The sequence below is a fragment of the Fukomys damarensis genome, unplaced genomic scaffold (genome assembly GCF_012274545.1).
Source record: "Fukomys damarensis isolate Sample0158 unplaced genomic scaffold, DMR_v1.0_HiC HiC_scaffold_11, whole genome shotgun sequence".
In the NCBI taxonomy this organism is placed as follows: domain Eukaryota; kingdom Metazoa; phylum Chordata; class Mammalia; order Rodentia; family Bathyergidae; genus Fukomys; species Fukomys damarensis.
The window spans coordinates 22,887,228-22,910,903 of record NW_022900923.1 but is presented as its reverse complement, the minus strand read 5'-3'; the positions used below and the strand labels follow the sequence as shown (position 1 = coordinate 22,910,903).

General features: G+C 34.5%; 1 protein-coding gene across 2 annotated transcripts in view; it reads left to right on the top strand.

The window, feature by feature from the left end:
- Acbd6 (acyl-CoA binding domain containing 6) overlaps window positions 1-23,676 on the top strand; it is a 190,310-nt gene that overhangs the window by 98,001 nt on the left and 68,633 nt on the right. For both annotated transcript variants that reach the window (XM_010630276.2, XM_010630277.1), the window contains exon 6: window positions 6,129-6,218. In XM_010630276.2, the coding sequence (XP_010628578.1) occupies window positions 6,129-6,218 (90 nt within the window). The remainder of the gene's footprint in view (window positions 1-6,128; window positions 6,219-23,676) is intronic.

Genomic DNA, 23,676 nt, shown 5'->3' with positions numbered 1-23,676 from the left:
TCCATTTCTTCTGTTTTTTCCATTTATTGGAGTACAGGTTCTCAAAGTAGGTATTAATGATCTTCTGGATTTCTTTTGGATCTGTTGTGACTCCGCCTTTTTCAGTCCTGATTGCATGGATCTGAGCCTTTTCTTTCCTTTTTTTGATAAGATTAGCTAAGGGTTTGTCAATTGTATTTATTCTTTCAAAAAACCAGCTCTTTATTTCATTTATTTTTTGTATCGTTTTGTTAGTTTCCATTGCATTGATTTCTGCTAGGATCTTTATAATTTTCCCTCTTGTTCGAGCTTTGGGTTTTTCTTGCTCTTGTAGGAGTCTAAGTTTCATCATTAGTTTGTTTATTTGACCCCGCTCTGTTTTCCTAGTGTGGGCATTCAATGTTATGAGTTTTCCCCGTAGAACTGCTTTCATTGTGTCCCATAGATTCCTGTATGTTGTATTGGCATTTTCATTTATTTGTAAAAACTGTCTAATTTCTTCTTTAATTTCCTCTGTAATCCATTGATTGTTTAGGAGAGTGTTGTTCAGTTTCCATGTGCTTGTGAAGTTCCTACAGTTTCTTGTGCTATTGATCTCCAGCTTGATTGCACTATGATCTGATAATATACAGGGGATGACTTCAATTCTTTTGCATTTATTCAGACCTGTTCTGTGAGCCAATATGTGGTCTATCTTGGAGAATGATCCATGTGCAGCCGAAAAGAATGTATATTCTGATTTTGTTGGGTGGAATACATCTGTTTTATGGATTACATTTGTTTCCTGTGTTGGAATTCCAGCATGTTCCTCAGCTCCTCTATTTTTTTAATCTGTGTCTGCTCTAGATTTATTAATCATGTCTTACATTATGGGCATAATCTCTGTTGTTATCTGGGAAATTATTTCTGATTTCATTTTTTCCAGATCCTCTTGCCTTGCCAGTTCAGGAAGTCCAGGTGATTGAGTATCAGATTGTTCCATCTCATTTCCCTTTGGGGTTGCTTTAGGTGATGCGGAAATCTGGTTTTGAGCTTTTGTGTCTTCTCATTTCAGCAGGTGCAGCCTGCTGCACCTTTGCTGAGGCAACCTTTTGCTCACCCAGTGGTCTTCAATTTTCAGCAAACCACTGAGCAGTACACCAATTCTTTTCTCTGCTGCTCACCAGTACACCAATTCCTGGGTTCAGAATGGTGGCCTTCAGGATCTCTAAGCTAACCTTTTGCCTGGGTGGGCTTCTGGCTGGGCCCTGTGTACACTTGGGATGGTATCTAGGTATGCATCTGGCTAGGTCCCCTATGTAGCTTTTGTCTGGGAGCACCTTTTGCTGGGAACTGTACACCCCAGTTCCTGGTGTCTGAGCAGGATTCTGGCTAGGGTCTCCACGCACTTAACTAATGGTATCGGGGTGGGCCTCTGTCTGTTTCTTGTGCACCTATGCAGCTCTTTTGTGAGTGGGCCTTTAGCTTGGGGCTGTGTGCCCAAGACGCTGGGGTTGGGGCAGGGTTCTGGCTGGATCTACCTGCTTCTGAGCCACTCTGGTCCATACCATTGTTCACCAGGATCTGAATGCACTTAGTGATGGTATTGGGGCAGGCCTCTGGCCACTGCTTGTGCTCTTTTCTAGGTAAGTCTTTGGCTTGGGCCTGTATGCCCAAGTCACTGGGGTCGGGGCAGGGAATCATTTATTTATTTGTTAAGTAATTGATTTTTGTTATGCTGTAGATTAATCCCAGGGCGTCGAGTAAGTTAGGCAAGCACTCTCATACTGAACAACACCCCCAGTCACTGGTTTTATTTTTTAATTGTGATAAATAAATTATCCCACAGGGAGCCATTGGCTTCTATGTTATGTAGAACTTGATATTCCATTCATCCTGTTCCCGTAACAGCAGCAAAGAATAGATGATAGGAATAGGATAGAGGAGATGGAGACATTATAGGTTATTGGTAGCAGAAGTCAGTGTTTACTACAATTATAAATGGAAGCCTAAATTTTTTGCAGAGAAGTTAAGGTTGATCCATAATCTGTATTTTATTTGCTTATTAGTACCATATATCTTTGAAAAAATGGCAAAATGACAACTTTCAAAAATTTAAATATTTAAATTAAAAATTAAATATACCAATTTTGTCACATATATTTGCAGTGTGATGAAAATATGGTTAATGTCTAAATCAGTTTATAGTAAAAGACACATTACCATTAATCCCATGCAAAAAAAAATACTTTCTCAGGCCAGGGATTTAGCTTAGTGGTTCTGCTGCCTGCCTTGCAAGTGCAGGGACCTGAGTTCAATCCCTGGTACCAAAAAAAAAAAAAAAAAAAAAAAAAAATAAAAAAAAAAAAAAAAAAAAAACGAAACAAAGGAAAAACTTTCTCTTGGCTTTGAACACATTTATCACATGGTTCTTGCCACTTTGAAGCACTTATGAAGGTTCTCCTTTGGACCAGGTATTTGGCTCAGTGGTTCTGCCGCCTTCCTCACAATCGCAAGGGCCCAAGTTCAATCCCCAGTACCAAAAAAAAAAAAGTTCTCCGTTGTATTGTTAACTCTGCGGTTATAGTTGCCTCAGTGTCCTGGATTGATTTAAAACATTTATCTTTCATTATCATTTGACTTTGGGGAAAAGCCAGAAGTTTCACAGTGCCAGATCTGGTGAATTAGGTGGATGAGGGCATATTAAAAGATTTTTCCAAGCCTGTCTTTTTATTAGATGATACAAAACAGTGGCCTTCACCGTATTTTTGATCATTCCTCACCTCATAAAGACACTAATGAAACAGGATTTCCAGAACTGATGGAGTGAGTATGTTCAAAGCAGGAGGGAGGGGGAACATTTTGAGTTATTAATGACAATGCATCTTTCACTATTATAATTTTTAAAAATTAAACATTGACTTTATTTGACCATCCTTTGTATATAGTATATCATCTCAGAATTCCATAAGGATATCAAAATTCATTTTATTATAGAGGCTCTTTCTTTAAATTGTGTGATACTCAAAAAATCTACTTTTAAAATTCTATATGGTTTAAGAACAAATAATCAGGAATATCATAGACGCATTTAAAATATTAAGTCCTGCTCTTTGTATTTTCCCAAAGGTATGAAAGTAATACCACTTAATAGGTTAGTTGCTACTCTGCACTTTCAAAGCACTTTAGAGTCATTCATCTGTCTGAGGTAGGACAGTATTAACATTATTGGTTAACAGATGGAATCCTTCCCCCATTTTACTATATTTGACATGTAGAGCTCTGCAAACAGTGCCTATAGTCTTCTGGTGATCTAATAGATTCCTTTTACTGATACCTCCTTCATCTCCTAAATATGCCTGGGATATTTTTCCAAAAGAGTTTTTTACAAACTAAAAACAACGAGTATTATTATGTTTTTGGTTGCAGTAAAAAAAATATTTAACCTGAAAATGTGTAAGAGATTATAATAAAAGAAAACAATATGTATAGAACTAGGTAAACAATTTTTAAGTTTATGTAAGGTATTGAAGCAGATAATAGCTTTAATCTATATCAAATTCAAGATTTACCTTCTGGAAGAGAGTTTATGGAATCTTACACCTAAAATAATGTAATAATTTGTATTGGTCTAAATAAGTTTACTACACAGAGAGAGAAGCAAGGGACATTTATTACCTGTTTTTTGTCATAATTAGCTATGGAGGTAACATCTCTTTGAATTACTGGTATGTTATCACTTGAATAATAATCTTAAGAGCATGTCTTCAGGAACTTTATAGTTTGAAGGAGTAAAAGGTATAGATACTATTGTGCTGGTCTTTGTTAATTCAAATATAGAGTATCATGTAGGTAAAGCTTCTTAAGCCTGATCTGTTTTATCTATGTTTATTTACAAGTATATTCAATCCTACTCTTAATTCTGAATTTTTTAATGCCGCATAAAATATTAATCATTAGGTGGTCTTAATGTAGACATCTTCAGCACTTCTACAGAAAGTCATTGTCAGAGAATTTATTCCAATTCAAGGTTAATTGGTATACCATTAAAATAATGTGTTACAAAAATTAATTATATCACAGGTCAAAACACATGTTAAAAAGCTTAGTGTAAATGTCTGAGAGCACATCATCCTTCTTGAAACGTTACTATACGTTTGCCATCCTTCTGGAAAATATATCCAAAGTGAAAATTACTACTGAGGTCCAGTCATAGGTGTTTCCCCTAAAGTAAAATTTTGGCACCATATATGGCAAATTTAAAATATAACTCCTATTAACACTAAAATGTGTTGCTTGTCTTTTTCATTGAAACAGTTAAGGATTTTTATTTTAGCATTAGTTGATATAACCTCTGTGGGTCAAACCTAAGGAAAAAATCAGGAAGCTGGTTGAGAGATAGAAATTATCTGTACACCTTGTGGTAAAAGCACTAGATACATTAGTATTATGTTTTCCTATTTAACTATTAGGTATGTGTTCATATATCTCACATAATTTTAACTATGTAGTAATTCTTGTTAATAGTTTAATTTATTAACCTTAAAATACACATTTAAAATAATAATTTAAAATGATAGAAACTTAGAAAATTGTATCTGATTGTTCTAAGGTAAAATCTGTGAAACTGTTATATTGAACAATAATATTGTATACATAGTTATTAGTTAAAATATTTCCATTAAAGTATCCATCCTTGTGAAAGATTTTTGAATGAGTACCTTAGTAGCATTAGGTCAGTACACACTAGAGTTCTAGAAATTTTTAACATATCAAATGCTGCTCAAGAGCTCAAGAACCTTTTTTAAACTGGGCCTTTAAAAATGTTTTCTAAAAAAAAACTCTTAGTGGGCTCTGAACACAGTATAATAAAACAATTTTGCTACTACAACACATGGTGAATGATTTACCTGCATTTAAAAATTCTTGGTTTCTCTCTCTTATGGGACCTGTGTAAGCCTATTGGAGAACAGATATTTACAGTTAAATAAAAGCAAACCAACCAAATGAAAGTTTTTAAAAAGAGACGATATGTAAGAAAGTTGTCCTATCCTGTTTTTTTGGTTTGAAGAATGGGTCCTGGTTTAATTCATTGAACTAACAGGTACATGAAAAGAGTCTGAATGATTAATGTAAGAGTATTGGCAACTTTAGAAAAGCTATCTTACAAGGTACTATTTACTCTAAAGCCATTCTTGCCCCAACTTATATCTATTTAAATCTTTTCTAAAATGAAATAAAGCAGAGATTTCAATTTAATGTGTAGCATTCTGTTCTTTATAACAATAATAGTACTATACTCAAAAAGCAGTATTAAGCCATACATTGTTCATTTCTTCAGAAAAGCTTAGACTTTTGGAGGTTGTGTTTATTTGAGAGGGCCAATTAGGCTTCTTTCATTAGTTTAGGTAGACCAAGATTTTCTAACAGTAAGAAATAGAAATGACATGTTAATAGTAACTATGAGACTTTAGTAGACAGTATAATGTATTATATTTAGATTTTTCTAACAGTCATCTATTCTGTTTTACAATTGCCTTTCATACTATTTGATGATTGGGCCGGGGATTTAGCTCAGCAGTTCGGTGGCCTGCCTTGCAAGCGCAAGGACCAGAGTTCAATCCCCGGTACAAAAAAAAAAAAGCCATACTATTTGATGATAAACACTAGTAGATTTTCCAGATATTTCAGAGCATAAAATTGTAACATTAAGGAGCAATGGTTAGTTTCATTTTTTTAAGGGATAAAATTAAGGAAATTTAGATATAATTCCTTTAAATTATTATTTCTACCTAAGTTTAAGTATTCTTTTTGCCCATAAGATTTCTTTCACCTGAAGAAGTGAACATAATAATTTAAGAAAACTATATATGTTTATAAATAAATTAAAATTTACAAAGCATTTTTTATAGTTCATTAATTTAACAATTATTATTAATAATATTGCTCTGGTTAGCACCATTATTTCCATCCTATAGATGACTTAATGAGTAAGGCTCAGGGCTTCCAGTTGATTGCCAGTTGCTCTTTTTATATTCTTTTTTTAAATCAATTGTTCCTAGAATAATGAACCTACAATTTTATTTATTTGTCTTTCTTAAAACATTGTATCTTTTATATGACCCCATAACTGAATTAGCAAGTTAACGGATTTTTTTTTCTCTTTTTAGGGCAGAGCTCTACTCCATTGGGCATGTGATCGAGGACATAAGGATTTAGTCACAGTTTTGCTACAATATAAAGCTGATGTTAATTGTAAGGTAAGAATGATAAGGGAACTTTTGGGGGGCTTTTTTTTTGGCGGTAGCAGGGATCAAACGCAGGACCATGTGCTTGCAAGGCAGACACGGTGTCACTGAACTAAATCCCCGGCCAAAGAGGGAGCTTTGGAAAAAAAAAAAAAAAGTAAAATCCACATAAGAAAATTTAAGAGAAAAACTTTTTTTTTTTGTACCAGGGATCGGATCCAACTTAGCACCTTGTGCTTGCAAGGCAGGCAGTGGCACCACTGAGTTAAATGGCCAGCCCAAGAATAACTATTTTAAAGCATATAATTCAGTAGCATTTAATACATTGCAGTGTTATAACAACATTACTATATACATAGTTCTGTAACATTGTATCACCCCAAAAGGAAACCCTTATACTTATTAAATTTTCATGTCCTGTTTTCCCCTAGTCCCAGACTTTGGCAACCACTAAGCTGCTTTGCTTTTCTGTGAACTCTAGGATTTCTATGTCTATTCTGGTTATTTCATATAAATGAAATCATGAAAAGTGTGCTCTTTCTTGTCTGGCTTCTTTACTTAAAATGTTTTCAAAAGTGTATCCATGTTGTAGCATGTAACAGTACTTCATTCCTTTTTATTGCCGACTTATATGGATATTCCCCAATTTGTTTGTCATTGACTGATGGACGGTTGTACCGTTTCCACCATTTGGTAGTTGTGAATAATGCTGCTCTAAACACTCATGTATTTTGTGTGTTTTAGCATCTCTTTTTGGTATTCTTTATTTGGTTATTTACTGAAGAGCAGATGCTTACCTTTTGGAAGTACTTTCAAACTGTTTTCTTTATGAGACACACTACTTTACCTTCCTGCCAGCAATGAATGATGCTTCTGATTTCACCACATCTTTAACACTATTTGTTAGTTTTCCTTCTCTTTAAAATGTTCATCCTAGTGTATGTGAAGCTGTATAGCTTTAGGTTGCATTTCCCTAAAGACTAATGATATTGAGTATTTTTTCATGTAATTGTTGGCCACTTATATATTTTCTTTGGATAAATATCCATTCAAGTCTTTTGTTCAGTTATAAAGGACTGTTTTTTTCTTTTTGTTGTTGACTTTTAAGAGTTCTTGGTATTCTAAATAGTAGATTCTTATCTAATATATGTTTTATAAATATTTTCCTTTTTGTGAGTCTTCTCTTCACCTTTTTATTATATCCTTTGATGTACAAATATGTTGTGATAAAATCTAGACTTTTTTTTCTTGTGTTTATAGTGTCATACCTAAGAAACCATTGCCATGTACAAGGCCGTTAAGACTTACCCCTATCTTTTCTTTCTTTTCCATTGTAATAAAATATACATAACACAAAATTTACTCTTTGAATCATTTTGGAGTGTACAGTTCTACGGCATTTTGTGCAACCATCACCATCATCCATCTCCAGAATATTTTTGTCTTCTCAAACTGAAACTGTACATATTAGCACTAAAATCCCACTCCCGTTTTCCTCAGCCCCTGGGATCCACCATTCTACTTTGTATCTCTATGAATTTGACTCCTCTAGGTACCTTGTTTAAGTGAACTTATACAATATCTGTCCCTCTTTAACTACTATGGTTCACTTTAATATTTTGTCTTCAAGATCCATCCATGTTATAGCATGCTTCAGAATTTTTTTCTTTTTTAAACCTAAATAACATTCTGTTGTATTTATTTACTACATTTAGTTTATTCAAATATCCATCAATAGATGCTAAGATTGCTTTCACCTTTTGACTGTTGTGAATAAGACCACTATGAACACAGGCATATAAATGTTTATTCAAGTCCTTGCTTTGACTTCTTTTGATTGTATACGTGGAAGTGGACAATTCCACTAATTTTTTTGAGAAATTGCCATATATTACACTTAGCTACTGTACCATTTTACCCAAGAATACACAAATGTTCCAATTTCTCCATATCCTATTAACATTTATTTTCACCCATTCCATGTCTGATTTAGGTGCCTTTTATTTTGCTTTCCTGCCAAATTGCTTTGGGTAGACTTGCCAGTATGTTGATGCATAGAAGTTGGGGGAAGGGAAATCCTTTCTTATTCTGGAAATTTACTTTTTTTTAGTATGCTAGATATAAAATGCTTTTTCATTCCACTCCAGTCTCCTAGGCCTCTTGGCTTATCTTGGATCTTTTCAAGTCTGAATAAAGTAATTTCTAACTATGCCTCAAATTGAATTCATTTTGTATCTCCTATATGACCTTGAGATTTCACTTGTCCCCTGATTGATCCACTCTATTAACCCCTTTTCCATTGCTATAATAAAATGTCTCAGGCTAGGTGTTTTTATTTCAGTCACAGTTTTGGAACCTGAAAGAATAGCATGAATTCAATTTTGTTGAGGGCTCCCTGAGCTACACCATATTATAGTGAATGGCATCATTGCTGGAGCATGTGTGAGAGGAGAGATCACATGAAAAGACTGGAAGCCAGAGAGTGATTCAAAGATCAGGATCACTGTTTTATAGTAACCCTCTCAACCATGGCCCACAAGAACAACATCAGTTCATTCTAAACGTGAGCACTCAGTGACCTAATTCTTCCCACTAGACTTTACCTCTTAAAGAGTCTGCCATTTCTTAACATTGCCACAGTGGGGACCAAACTTTCAGCACTTGAACCCTTTGGGGATGGGCCACATCTGTGACAGGTAATGTTTTGTTTTTTTTTGTTTTTGTTTTTGTTTTTTTGTACTGAGGATTGAGCTCGGGTCCTTGTGCTTGCAAGGCAGGCAGCGGAACCACTGAGCTAAATCCCGAGCCCTGTGATGGATAATCTTGACTGTCAATTCGTTAGACTTGAGAGATGCCTAGGAGATTACTAAAACATACTTCTGGGTGTGTTTGGATGGATTATGGGGGTATAACCTTGACAACTATATCTGGTGCCTGGCCCTTCCTCTGTGCTCTCCTTTCTGGCAATAAGCAGCTTTGATCTTTGCTGTCCTCTTTCTGCCTTGGAACCTCCTGGTCATGGACTGAAACTCTGAAATGTATGTGCCAAAATAAACCTTTTCCCTTTTAAGTTATGTTATATCAGGTATTTTGGTCACAGTGACAAAAAACTGGCCAGTACAGCCCCCAGACCATAGTATCTAATTTAAGTTCAGTTTTATACACTTTCTTGCTGTTATCCTTATTCCCATTTCCTGTATTTCAGCTGTTATGGTCCTGGCAAAACTCTAATTCTGATTAATCCAATTGCTTGCCTTCTATACCAATGTATAAGGCACCTGGGTCCTGGGCAAAGCTAGAAAAAAAATTCACACAATGCTGATATTACCATAAATCATGGTATTGTTTTTATTAAGTCTTCTGGTTCATCTTATTTCCAGAACATCTCAGTCTCACAGAAAAATTAGAAGAAATCTTTATTACCAACCTAAATCTCAGCCAGTAGTTCCAGCCACCTATATTATCTTCAGTTTCCCTCGGACACTTCAAATTGACAAATCTAATACTAAGCCTACTGTCCTAACAACTGTCCTCCCTTATTCACTATAATTGTCACCATCATCTGACCAATTTCCCAGGAATCACACTTGATTTTTCTCACACATTCAGATTCTTTAGTTCTGCCTCCTCAGTAATCTTACTGCTTGAAATCTTCATTTCAACACTGACAGTATACTGATTGAAGCTTCTTAGACTGTTGCATCATCTCTGAACTGCATCCTATATATCCTTGATATCCTTACCCACTTTTCATCTAGAAGGGCTTTCCAAAATGCAAATGTATAAATATCTTCTTGTTTTATTTTCTAAGAGAAAATCTTCCCTGCCCTATAAAGCCCTTCATGATTTGAGCCTTGTCTACCTCTCCATTTGTTTCTGAGCACATTCCTGCACATGTCCCATGCCTCATATACTAAGCTCCACTCTTTTTAAAGAACTTGACATAACATCCACATTTTGTCCTTTATATGGATAATTTTCTCTTACCTTTGTTCTCCTCCCTAGGCCTGAATTTATACATAATTTCCTTTAGGAGTCCTCCTTTAACCAGCTAGACACCCATAGTGTCTTTGTTTCCCAGCCATCCAGTTCTCTTCTCCACAGCCAGTACCTATTATCAAGTTTTGTGTTATCCGGTCAGGATTTATGTTACATGGCTTCCTGTTCTTAAGCTCACCAAAGAGTTGTCTGTTTCATCATTTTGTTTTATAATTGGCTACTTACAAGTCCGTATCCTCAATACTTCTATGTACCAGAGTTAGGTTATATCACCATTGCTAGCATAATATCTGACCTATAGTAGGTGATTGATTAGTGACTAAATGTCAAATAAAGTAATACCAGCTAATAAATAAGTTAATTAGAAATAAAAAACAAGAACCAGAAAGAATCTAGCCATCTAACAAAACCTTTGGGATTTCCTTTTTTTATCAGAAGAAATACATCTTTCCCCATTAGACTTCTGTGCCTTGTTAATTAGAAATGCAGAAAGGAAAAAAAACTGAAAAAGTACAAAATAATAATTTTTTAAAACTTTTTCTTACAGCTTTGTTTCCCAGCCTCCCAGTTCTCTTCTCCACAGATGTACCTATAATCAAGTTTATGTGTCAGGGTTTGGAATATGTGCAATTTTTTTTCTTCTTTTTGAGATAGGTTCTTACTGTATAGTTCAGTTCAGGCTGGCTTTGAACTTAATATGTAGCCCAGGCTGGCCTTGAACTCATGGTGATCCTCCTGCCTCATTCTCCCACTGATTATAGGCATGTGCCACCACACCTGACTATCTGCAGTCTTATACAATGGCAGTTTGATAACAAACTATTTCCACCATTTTGTAGATTGCTGTATTATTATCATGAAGATTGTTCTAATACACATGCAATACATAAAGTGCTGCCTTATTCTTTTTAACAGGATAAAAATATTCCATATAGAAACATATCAGAATTTTTATCACAATACTTTTTTCTCTTTGTTGGATGAAGAACAATAAAATGTTTTTATTTGCATTTCTTTTATTAAATGATACTGAGCTTCTCTTTATATGTTTAAGAACCATTTATTTTTTTTTTTGTGAACAATCTTTTCATGTATTTTGCCTAGGTAGTAATTTTTTCTTAATTCATAGGAACCTCTTATATATTAAGGATATGATTTACATATTAATGATATTGGTGATTGGTTAAAACTTTCTCCCATATTTTCTCCCATACTTTCACCATTCCATGGTTTCTTTGATCCATCTAGAATTACTTTATGTTTTGTGCATATAATAGTAATCTTTGCCTTTGTCCAGGTAATGACTTTATTTTTTCCAAATGATTAACCAGTTGTTCCAGTAATGTTTATTGAATAGTCAATAATTTTTCCTCTTGAAATTTATCATATTCTCAGTTCTCCCTTGTATTTCAGTCTATTTCTGACCTTGTCCTTTCGTTCCATTACTCTGTTTTTCTGTTCATGTTCTCTTTTAAGGATTGTGTCTTCAAAGTATTTTATATCTAATAGGACAGACTTCTTCATTACTCATTCAGACTATTCTACTGTTTTTTTGTTTGTTTGTTTATATTTCAGTGTAAACTTTTGAAGTCATTGTTTCAACCTCTGCTTTCCTGATTCACCGCTTCCACTAAGTTAAAACAACAATAACAACAAATCTTGTTAGTGTATTCATGTCTTTGGTTGAAATTGGAGATATTTTAGATGAAAATGTCCCCACAATAGGCATTGCCTGAAGTTTTTGCCTTGTTAGTTTCTTATGTTCTACTTGTTTGGATAATATAAGGCAAGCAATTTAAAAATTGCCACATATGGTTTTATAGAATACTCTTTACTAAACACCAGCTTTAATTCAAAGTATAAAAGTATAAGTATAAGTTCCAAAGTATGTTATTAGAATACATCTTTTAGTATAATATGCCTGGCACATATCTCCTTTGCCTATATTTTGCATTCACATGCCCATTTTATATTGTCCCTAGCCTTGGCTTCCTTTGTTATTGACAATAATGACAATAATAATCTAGACCATCTAACGACACTTAATTGGAATGCTGTTGGCTTTGTCAGTTGATAACCTGCTTCCAAGTCAGGGTCTTCTGGAGATTAGCTCTCAGAATAGCTTTTCCTCTGTAATTTCTTCTTTAGTTTTGTTATTGAAAAATGCTTTTCAAATATAGACAATACAAACATAATAAATGGAGAGAAAGGTTCATCTCCCTCATGACTCAATCTTTCTTAAACAACATTATTATTGACTGGCCTATCAGTTGCCAAAAAGAAAAATCAATTTTGTTAGAACTATTTGCTTGGCCACAGATCTTGGTACTAACCCAGCATTAGGCAGGCTGATGTTATCAACTCTCCAAAGAATAATTTTTACTATTAGTCTGAAATGAAGTAGAAATTAGAGATATGTCAAAGTCTACTTTGTATTTTCCTGCCATTTTTACTCTTCAGGATATCTCAGATGTTCTTTTATTGTACTGCAGCTTCTATGTTCTCTGGCTCTGATGGAATTAGAACTTGTAATTGTATTTCTAAGAAAGAACCATTATAGACTTTTTTTTTCTTTTCTGAAATATTACGAACACAGTTTTGTCTCTTCCACTGCTTAGTATCAATTTCTGGTTCAACTCTGAAAGTTAGGTTTTTACAAGGTTTGATATTAGGCTATGGTTTAAACCCATATGTACATGGGTACATACATGCACACGCACACACACACACACACACACACACACACATACAAACACAGACACCCTTCTTGGCTTCTTGAGTAACTTTTTTTAATCACTGAAGAAAGATTATAACCACCTCAAAGCACATTAAAAAGTATTTGGGTGCTAAAGATTTATTGGTGAATTTTCTCAAATTTGTTGATCATTAAAGCAATAAATGGGGTAGGGGGAAGAGTAGTAACATCTGTGGTATTACACAGTTCAAAAGAAAACTGTTTTGTGTGAGGAGGATGGAAATATTTAAGGACTTAATGATTTAAAAATGACATAGTGTATGGCTTGTAAAATAACATGCCTTCTCAATGAATACTTTGGTGACTGTTTATATATTGGAAAAGATTTCAAGAACCGGAGAAGAGTGCAAAGAAGTAAATAAAATTATCTTTAATTTCATTATATGGTATATATGTACAGGGGGATGGAATAAGAGAATATAAAACATTTTTTAGTGCCAAGCATTTTATGTGCATTTTTAAATCATTATGTCAATTACATAATGTACATTTGTTACTATATGCATCTTACTAATGAAGAAACGAGCTTAGAGAAGCTAGAAAGTAAAAAAGCTCAGATGGGAACATGTCACTTTGACTTGACAGCCTGGGCTCTAAAACATGCCAATGTAGAATTTTAATATATTTCATTCTTTTTATTTTCTCTAGTTAACATATATGACATATTATAAGCTATGCAAAACAGTACATTATTGACTTTCTGGTTTTTTTATGTTCATTTGGGAAATTTCTGTTTAGATCCTATGCCCATTTTAAAATTGGGTTACTTATCTATTATTGAGTTGTAAGGGTTATTTATGTGTTCTGGATTCAAGTTCCTTTTCAAATAAATAATTTGAGGATATTTTCCATTCAGTGGATTGCCCTTTCATTTGCTAGATAGTATCCTTTAGAACATAAAAATGTTCAATTTTTAGTCCAGTTTATTTTTATTTTGCTGTTTCTTTCACTCTCTTTTTTTAAAAAAAGAGGTATAAAGGGATTTATTAGGCAGAATTTTAAAAGTACACTCACAAAGAAATAGAATGAGGGCCCTTCAGAGAGAGAGATCAGTTACAATTTAGAGATTATTTGGTTTTGGCAGTGGAAATCTGTGGGATTTCTAAATCTATAGGAAGTTCCTCCTCCTCCTCCTTCCTCTTTCTCCTCCTCCTCTTCCTCTTCTTCTTCCTCTTCTTCTTTATTCCTCCTCCTCTTCCTCCTCCCCCCAACCATGCTTGTTTTTTTGGAACAGGATCTTGCTGTGTAATTGAACTCACTGGGTAGCCCAGGCTGGCCTTGAACTCACAGCAATTCTCCTGCGTCAGCCCCCCAAGTGCTGGGATTACAGCTATGTGCCACCATGCCTAGTAGAAATTCGTTCTTGTTCTTGGTTTAGGGGCAAAGGATGGCCCACCCACAGAAAGATGATGGCCCACTCTATACGAGAAAGGCAGGGACCCAACCTATAGAATTTCTTAAGATTAGGTTTCTGTACTTTATCATGTCAACTAAACTAATTTATGCATTCTAAGTATCTTTAAGGGATTCATGGTGTGATGAGCAAAGCTGATTTGTGAACTTTAAATGTCTTCAAAGGATTTGAGGTGTGATGGGCTTAAAAGAAAACAAATATAAATACATATGGATAACTTTGGGTGATTTTTTGGTTATATTGTGAATCTGCAGTCTTCTTAAAAGTACAATTTTTAAACTATGCTTTTATTTGTCTTCTTTCTACCTATCTTTACTTCTTCTATCCTGCCTCATCTCCATCAATGCTCACCCCTCCCCCCACTTTGATTCCGTATTCTTAAGGAATGCAGAGAGATGGAAGGTGTCTTCTCATGGCTGCTTCATACTGAAGGGGAATGCTGACCTTGCCTAGCTAGAGATCAACAATCTCACTCTGACTGATCTAAAGGAGACATAGGACTGTTGGGTTCTGTTCTTCAAAGAACCATCATTTTTTGATATTCTGGAAAATGAACAGGGATATTAGCAAATCATTGACCCTTAAGCTTCCTTTTATAACCATGTTTAATAAGCAGGTGCTAAAACATAAAAAAAGAATATTGATGACTAGTGGTGCCAAATTTTGTAGAAATTATACAAAATTAGGCAGCATTATAAGCCTTTTATTTTTAATATTAACTCCTATTTGTCAGAGATGTTAACCTAAGCACAACAGGTGGAATTTAACCCTCCTCCCTGTTTGGTCAACAAGAAATCTAATATCCTCCTATGTTAATTATAACAGTAGCCAAAGAATATCCTAAATAAGAATATCAATGTTTTTGTGAACATTGACCCATTAAAGTTTTTTACTATAGAGCTTGGAACTCAGATCTGGCCTCTGTTTTGTAGACCTGAAGGTCTTTTGTAGGGACATATTCCAGATAATTTAAATATATAAAGTCTGAAGTAGATAACAAAAAGTTAGTTTATGTCACAAAGGTAACAAAGCTTAATAGTTAGGATGTTTACATTGTCATTTTTATTCTATAGGCACCTATACAGGAAGTCAAAGCTTTACTTCAGGGGTACTTAATGTTATAGGTGTATCTGAAAACTGCCAGTAGGGCCTCACTTGTGTAATGTTTGGGTCCTCTTTTTATATCTAGCCTAGCTTTTTTGTTTCTATATTATTACTCATTACTCTTTTTTTTATTATATATTCCTGCTGAGTGTTTAAGACCAAGTTAAAGTAAGACTTGTCTTAGTCAAAAATCAATCTGTCTGTCATTCTGTCTGTCAGTTAAGGCTCCTCAGGGGTTATTTGGGGGGCTGTGTGAGAAGACTCTTGGTACCGCTGTTTTTTCCCTCTACAAGTTGTTTCATTTGCCAGGATGAGTTACAGTCTTGCTTGACTATATGATTTTCCTAGAAAAGAAAGTTTTCTCTTTAGTGACCTTCCTTTTTGAAAAATGCACAATGATTGGCTCATTTCCTCTGGAGTCCAACCCTACTTGGGAGGTTGGGTGATTCACTAGAGTTGTACGGCCCTTTCAAAGGGGTCCCACTATGCCCTGGGTCCTCCTGACCTTGGACAGCAAAGGCCAAAATGTTGGCTGACCTCTTAGTCCTTTTTTTTAAACCTTGGTCTGTAAGACTCAGTTGTGGAATACGCAGAACATCAGTTATACAATCTTCAGATGGGAGCAGTGGGTCTTAATTCTAACTATCATAATCCTTTGTGAATATAAGACACTCTGAAATATAAAGTATGACCAGTGTACAGCTACTGCTTCCATTAATCATGGTCAGCATTAGTATTAGGAGCCAGTGACATATTCTGTCTGTCCTGTAGGTGATGGCCTACCATCTTAACATACTGTTTAGGTTGTCTTTTAGAAGTTATATTCCTGTAAAATATCAACAGATAACAATTATGAAGTTTTATAAGGAAAATTCAAAATAAAAATAACAAGAGCAAACAGCATTTTAAGGTAACAATTATGATATTATTAGGTTTGTTCATTTCTAAAAATACATTTAAATGCAGTCATAGATGGAGCTTTTTCTGGAATTGATTCATGGTGTAATGCTAGGCTCAGCAGCACTAGGATTGAAGGTGTGAGTGCTACCTACCCTAAGTAATCTGTATAAGATAAAAGGGGCAGAAAGATACTGTTGAAGGCCCCTACCCCTTCCCTTGTTTTTGCTGTCTTCCACTGCCATGAACTGCTGCCCTCTGCCATATGCCACCCTTCCTTGGAGCCAGCAAATTATGGACTGAAACCTCTGTGAACTGTGAGCCAAATAAACCTCTCCTTCTTTAACTTTGAGTGTCAGGTATTTTGTCTCAACAATGAGAGCAGTAACTAACATACTTGTAGACAAAATATAGTTGGGCTTTGTTTTTTGATCCAGTCTGCCAGTCTGTGTGTTTTGACTGGGAAGTTAAGACCTTTATATTGAAGTTATTACTGAAAGATCTTTACTAATTTCTATCATTGTTTTCTTTTTCCAATGCTGATTCTCTTATTTCTTTCAACTACTCCTCCAGTCCACATATATTCCTTCCTTAGGGCTCTTTGACAAAGTTGGCCACAGTGTCTCTGTTTAGGATTCCCATGAGTATTTTCTGAAATGGTGATTTGGTGGTCCTGACTTTAGATTTTCTTTATGGCTAAAAGTCTTTATCTCTGTGTCAATTTTGAAGGATAATTTTGCACAATATAATAATCTGGGTTGACAATTGTTTTTTGGGGGGGGCTTGAAAAGTTTACTACAAGCTGTCTGGCCTTTACAATTTGTGTTGAGAAAACTGATGTTGTTATGATAGGTTTGCCTTAGTAAGTTACTTGTCATTTTTCTGTAGTAGCTTTTAATATTCTTTATTCTGAATTTCTAGGGACTTCATTCCCCAGATTTGGACATTTTTATGCAATTATTTTAATGAATAAATTTTTTATACTGTTAGGCTTATTTTCCAATCCTTCCTTAACACCTGTAATTCTTAGGTTTATTATTTTACTCATCTAGAAGCTCTTGGATCAACCTTTCATTGTGTCTTGTTTTTTGAGTATTACTGATTACTTTGTCTGATACATCAACATTGCCCTCAAGTCGCACTGGCTTCAGGCAGGTTAGGGGAGAGAGCTAATGCTCCACTCAAGTCTCACTGCTTTCACCCACCAAATTCAGGAGCCTCTATTTTCCTCAGGATCCTTTGTGGGGCATTTACTCTGCTCCCTCCAGTGAGTTTCAGCCCTAGATTCTCTGCCAGCCAGACTTTCAAATTACTCCCTTGTCTTTCTCACACCATTTCTGGAACTGCCTCCAGGGTACAGGGCTGTCTCCTCAGTTAGTGTAGGCTGTTTCTCTCCATCCTATCAACCACCCTTTCTGCATCCCCATAATTTATCTTTAGCTCCTGGTGCCCAGAGCCAGAAAGGCAAGAATCGTATAGCTCTGCCTGCAAGTATGGCAATGATGTTTGGGGCACATCCCCTCGTTGACTCCTTGCATTTTCCCCTGAAATTCTGTTTGCTGTTATCCTAGATTCTGGTCTGTGTCTCAATAGGGAAACTACATGGCTCACTGTGCTATAAACTAGCATCTCCAAACCTATACGGAGCAAGTGCTAGAGTTTATGTACAGCTTCACTTCTTACTCTAACTTTCCCTTTTTCTGCATCTCACCTGATTGCTATCCTCTTCAGAGTGTGTTCCAATGGTTGGTAATACTACTGCCTCATTTAATTTTGTTCTGACTGAATTCTGTATGAGTGCTCCTTCATCCAGATTGCCGTGATGGAATCATAGTGCTCTGCATTTTAAATCAGTTTAAAATCCTTTTCTTACACTAAGGTTAAAGGATAATCCCATGTTTTCTTTTAGGATTGGTATGCTTTCGTATTTTACATTTAGGTGCCTAAATGTATGGGTCTGATTTTATATATCTGAATGGTTACCTAATTGTCCCAGCTACAGTTACTTAAAAGTCCATTCCCAGCCAGGTGTGGTAACTCATGCCTGTAATCAACATTCTGGGAGACTGAGGCGGCAGCAGAGCAAGTTCAAGCCCAGTTTGGGCAGTTTAATAAGACAATGAAATACATAATACATACTAGAACAAGGTAAAATACATAATAGAACATCTGGGGAGATTACTTAGTGGGAAGACTGCGGGTTCAATCCCCAGGACAAACAGCAATCAAACTCCTGTGGTGATTTAAGGTGCCACCTTGGCCATATAGTGTATTTCCATATGTATTGGGATATAATTCTGGACTTCATAATCTGTTTCACCAGTCTCTTCTATTCATGTACATTGGTTTAATTAAAAGGCTTCATAGTAGGTGTAAATGTCTGGGACAGTTATTTCTCTCTTGTAACTTTTCAAATGTTTTCCTGGCTGTTCATGGCATTTTAAAGTATGAACTTTGATATCACATTGTTTAACTCTATAAAATAGTTTGTTGGTATTTTTACTATGATTGCATTGAATTTATAATTTAGGGAGAGCTGGCGTCTTTATAATGTTGTCATTATATTCAAGAATAAAGGATGTCTTTCTACCTGACCTTTACATATTTCATCAGCATTAAAATTTTTTCCTTATAGGTTTTGCATATTTCATGTTAAATTTGTTCTTAAATATTTAACTTCTTTGTTGCTATGTTTACTACTTATAAATTTTTCAAATAGTGTTCGGGAGTTTTTAGATCTCTGATACTTTTAATATAGTTCTTATAACATTTGTTTGGTGCTTAGTCTTTGTATATACAGTATTTCAAATATTTCATGTGTAAGTGGAGGTGTCAATATGTTAAATTTCCTGTTTTCCCTCACATATTGTCCTTGTGACTCTAAATAAGAAGTCACTTGAAAAGTCTGGGTCAATGTGTTAAATCACCTGTATGATTTCTACAGAATTGCTTTTATTCCACTTAAGAATACTGCAAGTTAATGAAAGCCAGGTGTGAAAATAAACACTCATTGCCAAAAATCCAGTGCTTTTTGTGATTTCATCTTCTTTTCCTATTGAGTGGATCACTGTGGAAACAGCCTTCACCTTCAAATTATTTTCTTAATTTTTTATTCTCTCACATGGTAGAGTCCAGTCCTTGTATTTTTTAATTGAGTTTATTGGTACATTTTAGGTATACAGTAGAGTTACAGTCATTACTGGGATCTTGTACCTTTACATGACAGGCAGTCCTTGTATTAATTTTACTTTCTTACTAGGTTATTAATATATTTTGGGTACTGGGGAAGAAATGTTCAACTGGTATTTGAGCATAGCACCTTTCTATGGGAAAATTCTTCTTTAAAATGGAGTTTTACATACTCTGCAGAACCCAAATAATCCTATATCATATAAAGGAGAGAGGAAAAGAATAGAAATTAAATCTGAGTTATCCTTTTTAAAAAATAAGAGTCATTTTTATGCATGCCATTTTCTTTCCTGCACCTCCATTTATGTTCCTTATAGTCAATCAGAAAATCAGGATTTTAATAAAACTGAGAGGTATTTTTAGTACGTCCAAATTACCAATTTATAGTGCATATGGTTTTGAGATTCTCTTTATACTTTATAAAAATTGAGTAACTGAAGTGTTAGATACCAAAACCTACATTGTTTATGCTTTCAAGAATTTTTTTATATCTAGGAGTTACATTATAAAGTTAGAATAATATATTTAACAATGATTATTGTTGATATCAACATAATTTTGACTTTCCATTAAATATTCAATCTGTCACATTGGGTGATGTATTAAAAATATATTTGCACTTTCTTAATCTTTTTAACTTTGGATATTGCCTTTTTATTGGCGTTCTGTTTGTCTGCCTTTAATGCATTAACAAGCTGTATAGGAAAACTTTATTTAGCTAAAGGCTACAATTTTCCCATATAATGCTATGCTTTTTTCTTGATACTCTTAGATTATTAAATGTTTTATATTTTTTTTTGCAAATGATTGCTTTAATGAGTTTCTGTTTAATGAAAGCACAAAATAAAAACAGTGCTAAAATGACAAGAACTTTGACTTCTCTATGCAAAGAACATGTTTAGATTGTTGAAATAGAGGATATTCCAGTGAATGAAAAGAAATAAAAAGTAAATGAGGTAATCAAAGTCAGAGAAATTGATATTGGCAGGTTCTGAATGATGATGTTCCTAGATGAGCATTCCTTCAAAATACTTCTTGTACATTGCTGCTATTCCTTTATTTATTATTAAAATAACATGATCCATGAGGAGCTTAGGGTGACTCTCAGCCTAGCTAATTCTAATTAATCCAGTCAGGGAGAGCAGTAGGGTAAGTGGAGCAGTCTATCGGATTGAAATTCATAACTTAATTGAGGTCAAAGTCCCGGTCTGGGAGAACAAAAGTCTTTTGCTAGGACCAGGCAGATCAATAGCAATAAATATCTGGCTTGGATACAAGTAGCTTATAGTGACAGATTATCTAACACTGGCCAGAGGTCTTGGTTCTGTTAAGGGCAAAGTCTTGAACATGCCATGGTTCTTGCTGATGTTCAATCCATACCCATGACACTTGGAAAGAAGTAATACTCTGGAGAACCCTGTAAAGTCTTAGGGAAGCACTGTGTATGAAATTCAAAGTGACTTTTGCTATTACCAAATGAACATACTCTAATGGTACTTTTTTAAAAAATGACAGAAAGGTTTCTATCACATTGTTGGTAAGAGCCAAAGGATTTGCAAAGTGATTAATCTTAAGAGCAGATAATATAGAATTACTTTTGAAAGGAAACATAACAAGCTTGTGTCATCTTGATTTATATATAACTGTAAAAGTTAAGAGGACCATGTTACATTAGCATCAAGGACTTAGTCATTTAGGTGAGATTGCTGTTTTGTAGGAATATGTTTTATTTATACTGATATATTTAGAGAGAAGAGTTCATGATATCTATAATTTCTTAGGCAAAAGCAGATAAAGAAATATGGCAAAATATTGGCTGAGTAATGAGTCTGTACTATACATATAAATGTTTCATAATAAAAGGTAACACCAAAGATCAAGGGCGATAAAATCATTAAACTAGTATGTTACTAGGAAAGGCTTCCCTCTATCATATTCTGTTTATACTTTTAAATTCCTGAGTTATCAAAAGCTTGGCTGTTCTTTTTTTATGCATTATATTGTTACTTATCCATCATTATCACATCTATATTGATTAGTATAATATTGGAACATCCACTCATTTAATAACATTGTTGCCACTCAGCTCAGCTATCATCTGACTATGGGAAAAGGAACTCTGAGACCTGCAGCTGTCAGCCTTACAATATAAAGAGCTTTATAGTATACCTACCATTCCTGTTGTTATTGCTCTGGTCCAGATAATCATTCCTTCATTCATGTATTATTCTAGCCACTTCTTACTTGACATTTTTTTATTATGCTTAGTTATGACAGATTAGTATTTAATTTTTATTATCTAAGTGCCATTTCATTATATAAATGACACAGTGACCAAAACCTCTGGTGGTACTATGAATGGTCTCAAGACCCCACTTCCTATGACCAATTTTTATCCAGTGTTCCTCACTTTATTGAAGTTGGTGACCTCTTTCTACATCCCAGAAGTTCTCATCAGAATCACCTATAGATCCTTTAAAAGTAGATCACAATTCCAGAAATTATAACTGAATAGGTTGCTTAGGGGAGGAGGGCATGTTGGGAAGATGAAAATTTCAAAATTGTATTAACTTCCACACCTAATTCTGTAGTATCTGGTTTGTAATTAAATCCTATATCTACCTGACAGTCCTTTAATGCTATTTATCTTAAGCAGGAATTAGGATAAACAGATTAATTCATTCCTGTGGTGAAGTGCTAATAACTGTTTAGAATTCCCGTGTACAATTTTATTGTTAAAGGAGTGATGAAAATTTAGATATAATTGTACTTGCTGGTTACTTGCACAGAACTAAATATTTAGTCTGTTCTTTTACCTTAAATAATCTTGTGAAATGTATTTCCTTTAGAATAATCCAAAACCACAGAGCTACTTCAATGTCAAGATTTAAATCCATGTTTAGACATGAAATCATGTCTAATTAATTTTCAGTATATCAAAATAAAGTGGAAAGGTGTACACACATACACACACTGAAATGATAACAAAACAAAAACTCTTATGGCAGATTGGGGGAACAAAGATAGAATTTTTTATGGGTCATTTGGAAGCCAAATTTCAGAAGAATTATATACTGTGAGTTTGAGAAAGCATGGTCAAAAAAATTCTAACCAAGGAAATTAAAGAAGAGGATACTCACCCCTCAGGAAAACTTGTATGTAGTTCAAATCATTATATAAAATAGAACTCTTAGAAAATATTATGTTTGTATTTTATACGCAGAGCTCAGAATGAAAACTAAAATCCACATTTGTGTTTTTCATTCCGTCTTTGGTACTCCTACAATATCTGTTATGTGGTGGAATTTATCATTTTCTATTGTTTCTTTTAATTAGATTCTGGGCTCCTTAAGATTAGGGACTTTGATATTTTTCCAGTACATGCTCCTGACATAAGACCTGGTATGTCACTTAATATGTTTCATATAAACAAAGAGCAAAGGCTCAGATTTGAAATAAGGCATCAAAGGACTGCTGTGTTCTAGAAATTTATAGAAGGAGGAAAGAATTTTGATTAGTAATAATTGGTCTTAACGTTATTTGAATACTTTGTGGACTTTTTTGATGTAACTAGTCAGTATGCTTTCTTGTTCTATAGAGAATTATTTATGAGTATAGAAGTTCTAAACACATATCAGATAGACATTTTTGAGTGGTGGGTACTAAAGACTTTGTTCTAAAGATAAATTAGCTAGATATAGTGGTGCATCCCTATAATCTCAGCACTTGGGAGGCTGAAGCAGGAGGGTTACCATGAGTAACCAAAGGCCAGCTTGGGCTACATAGTGAGCTCAAGGTCAGCCTGAACTACACTGTGAGACCCTGTCTCCAAAAAAAAAAAGATTAATTAGATGTATTCTTAAATGAAGTTTATGCATTGTAAGACCACAATGCCCATGTTGAAATGACTTACTACTCCTAACAAATACCTCAGTGGAATAATTTTATTTCAAGCAGCTATTACTTGCCATTTTTAAACATTACTTTTAGAAAATGCTTTGACTTTTTTTGTTGTTGTTGTACTGGGGATTAAATCCAGGGACACTCACCACTGAGCTACATTCTTATTCCTTGTTGTAATTTCATTTTTAGTCTTTTTTTTTTTTTTTTTT